Source organism: Melozone crissalis, unplaced genomic scaffold (assembly GCF_028551555.1).
Source record: "Melozone crissalis strain CALT ecotype California unplaced genomic scaffold, PUWL_Pcris_2 ptg000008l_1, whole genome shotgun sequence".
Classification (NCBI taxonomy): domain Eukaryota; kingdom Metazoa; phylum Chordata; class Aves; order Passeriformes; family Passerellidae; genus Melozone; species Melozone crissalis.
The window spans coordinates 3,287,408-3,299,827 of NW_026535786.1; the positions used below are offsets into that span (position 1 = coordinate 3,287,408).

The 12,420-nt window shown below is 43.3% G+C and overlaps 1 protein-coding gene across 1 annotated transcript; it reads right to left on the minus strand.

Moving 5' to 3' along the window:
- Window positions 1-430: 430 nt before the first annotated feature.
- CUNH11orf54 (chromosome unknown C11orf54 homolog) lies at window positions 431-12,129 on the minus strand. Its single transcript, XM_054269858.1, has 9 exons — window positions 12,088-12,129; window positions 9,380-9,500; window positions 7,178-7,276; window positions 6,160-6,233; window positions 5,497-5,598; window positions 4,356-4,532; window positions 3,497-3,646; window positions 2,801-2,917; window positions 431-701 (listed from the first exon to the last, which is right to left on the minus strand). The coding sequence occupies exons 2-9, from the start codon at window positions 9,435-9,437 to the stop codon at window positions 528-530; spliced, it is 951 nt and encodes a 316-aa protein (XP_054125833.1). The 5' UTR covers window positions 9,438-9,500; window positions 12,088-12,129; the 3' UTR covers window positions 431-527.
- Between the last annotated feature and the right edge of the window lie 291 nt (window positions 12,130-12,420).

A 12,420-nucleotide genomic window follows, 5' to 3' on the forward strand; every position in this document is an offset into this window, starting at 1 on the left:
CCGGGCGGGCTCGGCCATTTCCGGAGGCGGTCGCGAGGGAGCGGGACCGGTGCCGAGCGGGCTCGGCCATTTTCGGAGAGAGCTCGGGAGGAGGCCGGGCCAGGGCCGATTGGGCTCGGCTGCCTCCGGAGGCACTCGGGAGGGGGCGGGGCCAGCGCAGTGAGGGGTCGGTGCCGGGCGCAGGCCTCGGAGCTGCTGCAGTTTACTTCTCCGGCCTTATTTTTGACCAGAAGTTGGTTTCATGTCCCGTTCTAAACATAACTTCACCTCTAGTTCCCCATGGTCTGCTGTGGCCACGCAGGAAGCTCAACCAAACAGAAGGAAAACATACAGTAACATTGCCATTAAATTGCCGTTTGAATTCGGTCGTAACTCCAATGAAACATATACACCAAGTTGTGCCTTTTGACACAATTAAGAAGGCGGCAGCTGACTATTCTCATATTTATTCTTAAATCTGATCAGTGATAATTGAAAGCGTTACAAAAATCAGCGTTTGTACTTGAGGAAGATGCAATCGCCGGGGCTCAGTCTCTCCCGACGGGATGCGTCTCCTGGGGCCGGTCGATGCGGAAGAGCAGCTCGGCGGGCTGGAAGTAGCCCAGGTACTGCACGCTGTCCGGGCTGGTGTCCTGGTGGTAGTGCCCTCCTTCCCCGTGGTGGCTGAAACAGTGCGTGTGCTCCACGCGCAGATCGAAGCCCTGGCACCACACAGAAACCTGTCACCAACGCGCTCATGGGAACAGCATTTAAGTCATGGGATAGTCTATCCTGACACGCATTTCCACACATCTCCAACATTAAGCAGTGAAAACTTGCAAGACACTTGTGAAACCAGTATGACAAAAGAATTTAGAAACCCTGACAACCCCCAGCTTTCGGTGTTAATCTGACTGAGATGTCCTTTTTAACCCTTTTTTCCAACTACCTTTCTTTCCACTGGGATTAAATAATGCAGTCACACCAAAGAACCCCTACTGGAAATCAAACCCTTTGCACTGAATTGCCACAGGCCCATGTGATAAAGGGGCCTCTACTGTCTCTACTGCATGTCTCTACTGCAATTCTGAGAGTCAGCTTAGATTAATACAGGAAGAAAAATTAATAAAATAGCAACTAACATCCTAAACCACGAGATCAACACGACCAGTATTATCCATCTTAGAATGGGTTGGGTTCAAAGAGACCTTCACAGATGATCTATTCTAACCATCCTGTCATGGGCTGGGACATCTTCCATTCAACCAGCTTGCTCAAAGTCCCATCTAACCTGGCCTTGAACACTTCCAGGGATGGGGCATCTACATCTCTGGACAACCTGTTCCACTGTCTCTCCACACTTAGCCTAAAAATTTTTTTCCACATGTCCAATCTAAATCTGTTTTGTTTCAATTTAAAATCCTTGCCTCTTCTTTTGTTGCTACATGTCCTGGTAAAAAGTTTCACTCTATCTTTCCTAAAAGCCTCCTTTAAGTACTGGAAGGCTGCAATAAGATCTTTGCAGAGCCTTTTCTTCTCCAGGCTGAACAATGTCAGCTCCCAGTCTCTCTTCAAAGGATGAGGTACTCTAGCCCTTGGCTCATTTTCATGGCCCTCCTTGGGCCCTGCTCTAACAGGCCCCAAAGCTACATGTAGCCCTTCAGGTGGGGTCTCATGAGGGAAAGAATCCCCTTGCTTGACCTGGCCACACCTAGTTTGACATAGCCCAGGACATGATTAGTTTCCTGGGCTGCGAGGGGATAGGGTAGGTGGACCATCGCATTCCGATGCCATAGTGCTATGGCATTGGAATGCCATGGTCTCCTGCTCTTCTTTGTAGGGACACTCAAACATTTCCACAACCACAGGCCCAGCCAAATGCTATTGAGCTTGCAGTGGATGCAGACAGGAGAAACCCAGAGGCATCCAGCACACGAGTTGCGTTGATTCTGAATGGAGCAGCTGCCGATGGATGATTTCAAAGGATGCCTCAGTGGATTATGGGAAGATACAGTTTAGCCTTAGGCCAAAGGCTGCCACATAATGACACAATAAAATCACACCCTTCAACGTATTTAAGCCTACAGTATGTCCCACTTACCTCTGGGAAAAAACATTTTAATGTTACTCATGACAGCATTGTTATCTATAAAATAGCCATTTTCATCTGTGGTTTTCTGGTTACTTTTAAACAAATAGTTTTCCTAATTATGAACACCTTAATGGTTTTTTAAACCAGATTGGTGTTTATCCTGAATTATTTGCTGTTGAACTTGGTGCTTGTGAAAGATGCTAGGTAAATTTCCAGCATGAGGCTTTGCAGACTTTAATTTACATCAGCAACAGGACACATGCTTCATGTGTTTTGACACAGCATTAGCAGAGGGAGTTGTTAGGAAAGTGAACTACATAAACAGGTGGCTGAACCACCCTCCATGCTCTTGACATTTCTCTCAGTGTGGCCAGCAGTGAATGTAAATCGTACTGTTGGCTTTGGGATGCAACCACTTGCAACATGCAACAGAACCATGAAATTAATCCACTATGAACAACCACTATAGGTTTCAGAACAGATTGACCTATCCTCAATTCAAACAGTTCACAGAAATAAGAAGCTTCTCAATCATTTTCTCAGCTCTGGAAGAGCTGAACACTATATCTATATCTATATCTATATCTATATCTTTATCTTTATCTATATCTATATATCTATATCTATATATCTATATACACACTCCCATTCTTGAAAGGAAAATCACATCCAAGACAAAATTCACTACAGGTCTCAGTCTATACTTAGAAAGGAGAAAAAGAGACTCACTGGATCTCTGGAAACTATTACTGGCTGACAAATCAGTGGGGCCTTCATTTCAAAGAATTTGAGCCAGTTATTCACATCCTCATCGGTATTCAGGGGACAAGAAGAAAATTCTGGAGGCTAGAGCAAAAATAAAAGCTTTTTAAGCAAAAGGAAGACACTTGCATCAGGATACTTTTCTCTTGCAACTTTGCTTTTTCCCTCCCCACTATTTGGTTCATTTTCCTAAATGACTGAAAGAGGCTCACAGTGTCCATCACTCTGTTTCTTCCAGAAGAAGCGACTGGAATCTTATGTCTTTTATTGCACAGGTAGTGGGAGAACTACTGAAGTGAGGATGCTCCTCCTCCTGGTACATTTTACCAGCTCAGTTATTTTTTAAAAACTTTAATGCTTCTTATAAGTGTCCTCTGAGTTCATGTATTTCATTTCAATTCATTTTACAATTGTTCTCCAGTTCTGTAGCTGCACACAGATTTCAAAAGATGATGGCCTTAATGCCAACTAAAACAGAATTACTAGTTTTGTAACACTGATTTTGTAATGTCAACTCCTGACTTTAGTACCGTGCCCATCCTAATAGTTTATGCATACATTTAAAAATATAAAACAAAGTGAAGGAATTAAGATGTTACACCCTGATTTATACTTCTGTTTTCAGGAGGACAAAGAAAGTTACATGCACTGAGAACAACGTACCATAATATGAATCTTTGCTTTCCCCTTCTGAATGATAAACGTACCACCCATCCCAACTGGCTTTTCTCCATAGTGTTTCTCTAAAGTTTGTCTCAGACAGGTCACAAAGTTAAGCTCCCCAGTTCTTCCATTGGCTTTCACTTCGATGACCTGGAAGATAAAGTCAGTTTGTTACTGCCATCTGCTGCTGCAATAGTGTGAAAAGGTCTGTGAGAGCTGTTCTGAAATTCTCCCAAGCTGATAATCCAAGATCACTTTTTGAAAGGATAAGCTTCCATGCAAGTGCTGCTGCATCTTTCCAGTTTGTGACCAGCTCTCTTTTCCTTAGTTAGTTCAATGCTAGCTTTGCCTGTAAAGGGAGCTGGGCAGCAAGAGATTTACCCATGTATGAGACAGTGACTTGAGCAACTCCCTTCTCTCCACCAGCTGGCTTCCACTCTGTCAGAAAGAAACGCTGGGTAACAGAGAAGGCCGTTCAGTTTCCATGCAGCACTCAGGTTTTCAGCACCTCTTAGTGCTGCCTGTGTCAGGAGAAGCACTTGTGCAAAAAACTACCTAAGTGCCCATGTCTTATTTACACAATTGCACCATTACTTTAAGTCACTGCTAGTTTGGATTGGATTTGGATGAATGATTTATGATGGGAAAATTTTTGTAAACTAATACCTATCCCTCAAAAATTCAAGTGCCTCTGTCTCCACTAATTCTTCCCCTCAATCACTGGCATCAGTTCCTTATTTTTGCATGTTTCTCTTGTGGGATTACTACTTTACTATTATCACAGAAAGCTGATAAGAGAACCATGAGTTTCCAGTCAGTCACAAAGCACTGCAAAGTCACCTTAGATGGAAGTACATACCTTACCAGGTTGGCCCTCGCTGGCATAAAGGTTGGCCAACAGTCCAAACTCACAATCAGTGTATTTACTGCTATACTTCTCAAGCAGGCACCCTTTATCTGCAGGATTTATCTGAGCAACGTAGCTCCCATTTACAGCAGGCTTTTTTTCACTCTTAGTTTGAACAATAGGGATAAACTGGGAAAAAGAATATATAAGAATAAGTCAATAAGAACACGTAAGAATCCGCCAAATGAGCTGAACTCACATAAATGTGATTTAAGCTTTGGACCATGATCCCACGAAAAAATCCTCTTCTTCACACAGCTCTGTCTCTCAGGATGAGGTCTGTACTGGTAAGAAAAATGCACTAGTATTGTAATGTAATTGAAAGGTCCAGAAAACAGGTGAAAGGTCCAGAAAACAGGTCTATTTTTTCTGAACAATTAAACTTAATGGAATATAAAGATGAATGCTAGTGTTAAAAAAAAAAAAAGACAAAAGAAAAAATATTTATAGTCTGCATGCAAGTATTGGAATTCTATGTGATACTCTCTCAGTGTACAGTAACAACCACTATTACAGTGGCCCAAATTTAATGTTGATATGGACTATCTCATCTGCCAATAAATCCATCAAAAGGAGACAATAAGACCAAAGGTTTATGCCTGAAAAAATCTGTGATTAACCAAGGTCTCCATAGGCAATAGTTTTTGTCTCCTACCCCTCCTGCAGTTCATAACTTTCTATGTGGTATCTTTAAAATTCACAACAGTGAAACAAAGTCATCCAAGAGGGCAAAAGACAGGGAGTATCTCTAAGGCATTTACCAGGAAGTTTGAGGAATATTTCTAAATCTTGGAATTAAAACCTGTGGTCAGGTCTTTGTCAATCAGTTTCAAAAACCATGTTTCTTGCATGCTTCAAGGTAACCGCATGCTTCCTGAAGAATTACAAGTTAAAAATTAATCTTTATTATCTCAGGAATATGCACCTCAGTGGATGCCCCTCATCTCAATTCCTTCTAACGTGTTTATGTGTTTGTGGCGTGAAAGTGTTTATTAAATGCATTGTTGTAAATAGGGAATACCCAGCATGATACTGCTCTACTGTTATGATACTTCCATGAATTCATTGAGCAGCATCACTCTTACATACTGACCTCAGCATTTATTCCAAGAACTTTGGATGAAGCAGCTCCAGCTCCAAGAATGAAAGCTCCAGGCAGCTCTATGTCCTTTGCGACTGTATTTAGATCATAAACCTGCAAAAGAAATCAATACTTCCATCTCTGGAAGTGTCCAAAGCTGGGCTGGATGGGGCCCTGAGCAACCTGACCTAGTGGGTGGCATCCTTGCTCACTGCAGGAGGGGTTGAAACTAGACTATCTCTAAGGTCTCTTCCAACCCAAACCATTCTATGATTTTGGTGTGGTGCTCGGATCTGCAATTGTCAGTCTGTTCACTGCAGTCCTGGAGGCATTTAATTCACAACACCCACCCTCATTAAAATTTTGATAGGTTGAACATGGCTTCTGAACAGAATGCTTAGTAATAACAAATTTGGTAGATGTCCATTTGTTTGCTAAAAGATAGATTCTACCTGTATATTCCCTGCTTATTTTATTCCAAGACTGAATTATTGTTCTTATTAGATTTTGTGACATACAACACACATCAGAATCAATCTCATTGAACAGCAAAAGTGTATTTCACAAGTGTAGAATTCTAGTATCTAGATCCTACTATTTCTTAGTACTTAGTTTTGTTTATTGCTTTTCTTTTGACAAATGTATTAAACCCCACAGCTACAGAGAAAAACTCACTTTTTCTTTCTGTACAAGAGGTATGAGGTAAGGAACGCCTCCCACATCTGCTATCCTAGGCTTTCCACAGATTCCTGGAAAAATACAGCCGGTTAGCTTGGTAAAATTGTTTTTTCCCAATAATCTTTAATAAGCATGCATCCTAACCCACCAAAGACCTGGTTCCTCAAACTTCTCAAACCTCTGAGAACACTATTTCTCTAGCATGCTTAGATAAAATGTTGAACTATCAAGAGGCCCAAGCCCTAAGATTATTCACAGCAGGATTAAATGCTACACAACATGTTGTAAAATAACATTCTCTAAGCACAAAAAAAAATTTCCCAGAGTGGACAACACCTTCCATTTGCCAGTTCTCCAGTAATGCCCTCACCACACAGTAGAGAACACTGCTGGGACTCCACTTGCAAAATATTAGCAAAGCTGAAAGCTATCTCAGGACAATTCATCCCACTTATTTGGATATGTATTTTAAGAAGGGATGAATAACCTCCTGGAGGTGTTTCTTTCACATTGATGCCAGAGGGAACTCAGATGAGTAGCACAGATGACATGTCTGTCTTCCAGACAGCTAGCGTCAAACAGGATGAATCCCATTCAGATAAAGACAAGTTCACTTCACTGACATACATGAATGCCAGCAATTTAAAAATTAATGGAAGTACAACTCCTTAGCTTCAGATAGTGATCAGCATGGTTCTAAAAAATTTCTCCATCTGAAAGATAACAACTTAAATTCAAAACCTTTTCAGTGCACTAAATAAAGCTTATGAAATAAGTAGGTATGCAATGATAGGTTAAGAAAAGAAAAATATGACAAGTACTTAGTATGACTGGTCCTTATTTGTACATCAACTAGGAAACAAATCCAGAAATAAAATGTAGCCCTCCTCTCATGCATATGCTTTACCTCAAAAATATTTTAAGCTCTCTCAACATCTTTAAAGTATCAAAACTAAGAAGGATCATGCCAAAAAGACTGTAGAAGTCTTAGTGAAAGACAGGAATGCTAGGTTACCTTTAGCAGGAAAGTTGAAGGGTTCCTTAGTCAGATCAGGACAGTCTACAACAGAGACTTGAACATCAGCAAAGTTCTCTTTAAGCCCTTTCTGCAAAACTGCAATCAAGAATAATGGCAAAACTATTGACAATGAAAAACTACCAAGAGTCTGACAAGTTTCTAACAACAATAAACGTTTCTGTTTGGGCTTTATTTCTGCAAGATACATTATTTATGCTTACCCTAAGTAACTCATTGATTTAAATGTCTGCAGGCACTTGTTACATTACTACAACTTGTTACATTACTACACTTGTTACATAGCTTCAGAGAGGAGCAGAAGTTTGTGCAGATAATTGTTTGCCACATTAATTAATTTTAAGAATTTAAAAACCATTTTAATTGAAATACACTGACTGACTGCCCCAAGGAGCACTAGGAGCAGCACAGTGTGAAGCCACATGACTAAACTTCAATCTCATTCAGCAGGGGGCTTGCTTCCAAGAGCAGACAATAACAATCACAGTCAAATATGATGCAAGAGCAAAGGAGGAAGCAAGATTTAGCTGAAGCAACAATCAGTTCTTTACATACATTAACCAGACAGGTTGCAATAGCTTGATTATAATCTCAAACCGTCTCTGCTGTCTGGAAATTTCTACTGCCATGGGATACTGCCTATCATGTTTATGCTCTTGTGGAGATTTTCTGGCAAGTGCCACTGTCACAGCAGGACAGATAATGAATGGTGTTAGTGATAATGAACCAAATTCAAAATTTTTGGTTCGCTTCATATAAAGGACAAGTTTTTTTAGGCTCAGAACTTGCAAAGTCACTCAATCAACAGGGAGGATTATCTGAGTGCATTGTTTGGAAACAACTTCCAAACCTTTAGTGTGGGTAGTGTAATTTTTTAGCCCCAAACCTTTAGTAGTGTATGTGAAGTAGTGTCTTCACATACACTACTTCAAATACTATGTTGAAAGGTTCAGGTTCTTTCATGCCTGGGAGCCTGCTTTGACAGGTGTCTCAAACTAAAGAACAGAACATCCAGTAAATCAGATGATTCCTTATTTACACAGACTTTCCTGTGCCTTTGTTTCCTCCAGTTAGGATTTCAGCCATACCATACTTCTTAAGATCAGATTTACCAAGCTCTTGACCAAAAGCAGTAGCTGGTACTTGGTACATTTCTAAATACATCTCAGTACCTTCTGGCATATGGACAAGGACAGTAAAAGGGCACTCCTCAAATTATACCCAAAACCTGAACAGCAACACAATTCCCAGCTCACAGGAGATCCTCAGGACAGATGGGGGGGAAAAAAGGAAAATTCTGTTTTGTGATCAAATTTTTCTGATACTCCTTCAAGCTGTTCTACTGCAAATATGTGGTGTTCTCTGCAGCAGCCCTGGCCTACTGCCCCCATCTGACTGGGTGAGAAAAGCACTGGGAACCACCCAGGGCACTGCTGGGAGCACACATTCTCAATACATGGAAATGTCACACTGACACAGATTGAGGAAAGTGGCAGACACTGAACTTGAGGATCAATCTGAAAGGCAAAAAAACCCTTTCGTATTTCTGCTGCAGGGGAGAGGCTGACAGAAGGAATAATTTCTTCCTACTAGGGCAAGAAAAGAAACTCATAAGCAACTGGGCTGAACCCAGAAGTCCCTTCCAACCTCAGCCATTCTGTTATTCCCAGCACATCTTGCAAAGGCTTTAGAAAGAAGTAAACTACAGAGGATGTTTCCTGCAGCCCTGTTCTAAGACAATGACCAAAGGAGGAGCCAACTAGGTTCAAGCAAGAGGATCTGGCATGACACACTGCATCTTGTCAGCTATGTTTTGAGCAGTCCTGAAAAGGAAAGAAATACTGGAGGGTAGAGGAGGGCAGATGATTCTGTATTTTTAAAGAAGTTTGGTGTGTAGTGGTCAAACTTTCATGACCTGCACACAAATCTGCATATTCAGCAGTTTTAAAGGAATTGAGAGACCATCTGTGTGTTTAAATATCTTGGGGGCTTGGGGAAGAATCATTGTTTGCTCTAAGAAAATCATCACATATAGAGAAATAGTGCTGTTCTTCACCTCTCAGTGTGCTAAAAGCAGGAATTCTGCATGTACTAGCTGTAGAAAGACTTTGGTATGAGCTTTAAGATAAGTTTGAAGAGTACATTACAAGTTTGTATAAAGTCACATGTTGCATTACTTACCCCCAGCAAGTTCCTCCAGACTTGGGACATGAAAAGCAAACCTTTCGACTTTGGCCATTTCCTGATTTGCTGATTTCTTCAGGCAACAAGTTACAGTGCAGCACACTGCAGAGTGACTGGTCTGCCAACAAACATAATAGTTTAACAATTTAAACATGCTCCTTTCAACACGTTAATTATTTTTCAATTTCACTCTAGAATACATAGAAAAAACAGAACTGTAGTTCTGGCATCACAGGAGAGACTGACAGCTTCAATAGTAATGTTGAATTTCTTATGCATTTTGGGAGAAGATGAGTCTGTCAGCCCTATAGCTGGCTCAGAGCATTACACATATTGGTCCTCAAGCTGACAGCTGGGTGTAGGGAAAACATATCCTACACTGAATGCAGATGAAGTGATCAGGAGATGTGGGTGTCTTTGTAAGCCTGGAGTCCCAGGAAAGTTTTGAAAGGAACCTGAGCTTTTCTGAGCATATCAGCTGCCTCCTAAGGTCTTCCCAAATTTAATGTTTACTTTTCCAGCATTGGCAATGGTGGACTTTCAACCCGAGCTGTGACATGGTCTCAAATTAATTTCTGGGCATGTGTTTCCCCTTCCAGAGAGGAACAGGCTAGCAGCAAAATAGAAATCAACTCCAGCAAGTTCTGCAGTACCAGGCTCTGTACACATATAAAAAGTATGTAAAAAAAAAAAAAGTATGTACTGTAGCAAAAAGTTTTGAACATGAGTTTAAGAGTCCCTTCAGAAATGAAGTGTACTTCAGTCAGCCATGCAACAGCAAAGCCAGCTGGAAGGGCAAGGCACTGGGTCAGGGCAGAAACAACTGATTGTACACTACCTAAAAATCAGCTGCAGCAATCATTAACTCCTTAGGCACGTACTTGCTACACACAGCAATAAAACATAAAATGGGTCCCATTTACCCAGATCTCAGGTGGAAGAAGGAAAAAGGGAAATCCTAACTACATTCCTAGACCTGACTGAGTCTTTGTTAGGAAGGACTATGGTGTGAGACAGCTGCTTATGTAGAGTTCTACCATCCGTTTTTAAAAAATCCTCTTTTATGACTGTCAAAAAATGTAACTGTCCTCTTGAGTGTGCATAAAGGAAAAAAGAAAACCCAACCACCAGGAAAAAAAAAAGAAATTAGAAGAGTGGAGAGATCGTAGCAGTCACTTAACTGAAATCTTTCAGGTTAGTGCTCTGCCACCCCAAATTACTGGGGGTGGCAAGCAATAGAGAAGGGAAGAAAGACTGCAACCTGTGTATAGTAATTCTCATCTTAGTTGGTCTTATCTGTCTCCACAGTTGATTTCATCCCTCCTCTGGCTCTGGAGGAGAAAGCAGCAGGCTGGATTTGGTGCCTCTGGTAGAAGCCTCATGTCAGGTGGAGTGAATCATACCACAAGACTTCTAGTGTGCACCAAGAAAGGGAGTAGTTAGCCACAGGCAGAAAGTGAGAACATGGCTTTGGGAGCATTGTTTTAGATGATCCTCATCCCCTCAAGAACCTTTTGCCACATCCAGGAGGAGGCTGTGCCAGCACTCAACACATTGGTTGTCCTGAAACAGTCTGAGAAGACAAACTAGAACTGCTGTTGTGCAAAAGGCAGAGACAAGACTTGTACAGTATTCAAATAAGTTAACTCCCTACAATCACGAAAGGAGAGAAAGACTGTGGAAAAATTTGATGTACCATAATAAACCCAATCTGATTGGTAGACAGTAGTTCTTACCAGGAAAAACACAAAAGAGTAAATCTGTGGCCCACCACTGCAAATATTCACAGGGGAGTGAATTGTGTGGTGTGGGACAGAGAGAACCTGGGACAACAGCACACATTTGAGATCCATCATGGAGGGGTGCAATGACACTGAATTGCTACAGAAGAATTTCAAAGAAAGAACACAAATTATAAAGGGATGATAAAATTATTATAGATGTGGGATGATGCAACTAGAATGGAGGCAACAAGTATGTAAAGACTTAAAAGTCTACTTCTGAAGTGGGAAGAAAACATCAGAGAGAGTAGCCAGATGCCAGGAGAAGGCAGATGAAACGTGAAACATTAGATTAATTGTGTGTCTATTATCAAAACCTGAATTGAAATTAGCTTGGAGAGTTACAGCCAAAAAGGAGAGGTTATAGGCAGGCTAGACATGAGTCGGGGAGGGGGGTGGTGGGGGAAGAAATATCCGTGGAAAAAACTGAAGATGGCAGTTGTGAGAGAGAAATTTAGCGCTGACGCCGAGAAGACCAGGACAGCCCCAGATGCAAGAGCCGTATTTTTCGCCTGTGGCCGTGCGAGGAGATCCCGTACAGGGCAGAGGAGGGCTGCGGGGCAGCAGAGGCAACTGTTTGAGCGGCTGGGATTTGGGGAAGGGACGGCTCACGGCAGGGTAACAACAGGCGAGGCTGGGCTCCGTGGGACAGAGAGCGTCCCGGCAGGCAGGGGCAGCGGAGAGTACGGGAGCGAGGGAGCGCTAAAGGCGGCGGCACGCTTGGCATAGCTGCGGGGGAAGGAAAGGGCTGTTCAGGCTGGATCTGCCAGCTCGGAGGAGCCGGGGGAAGGACAAGCAGCACAGCAGGGACGGGACGGGAGCCTCTCGCCGGGCGGGAAGCCGCGGGAAGCCAGACCTGCCTGATCTCTGCCACGCACCGAGCGCCGCCGCCGCGCCACCGCGCCACCGCGCCACCGCACCTACCTGCCCTGCCGCCGGGACTGGCACGGCGAGGCGGGGACTAGCACGGCTAGGCAGGACTCGGCCCCGTTCAGCCCCGCTCGTCTCCGCCCCCGGGCGCGGCCGCCCCGCCGCCACTCCCAGCATAGCGCCATCCTCCTGCCCCTCCTTCCCGTCGGCCCGCGCGCCTCTCGCGAGCTCCCGGCGCTATTTAAGGGGCGGGGCGGGAATTGCGCGCCCTTTGCGGCGGGGCGGCGGCCGCTGAAGGTGGGTTGGTCGGTGTGGGCCGATCCGCTGCCATCCGCGCTGCCGGGGCCCGGGACCACGGAGGCCGGGGGTGGAGGGACAGTCCGGGCG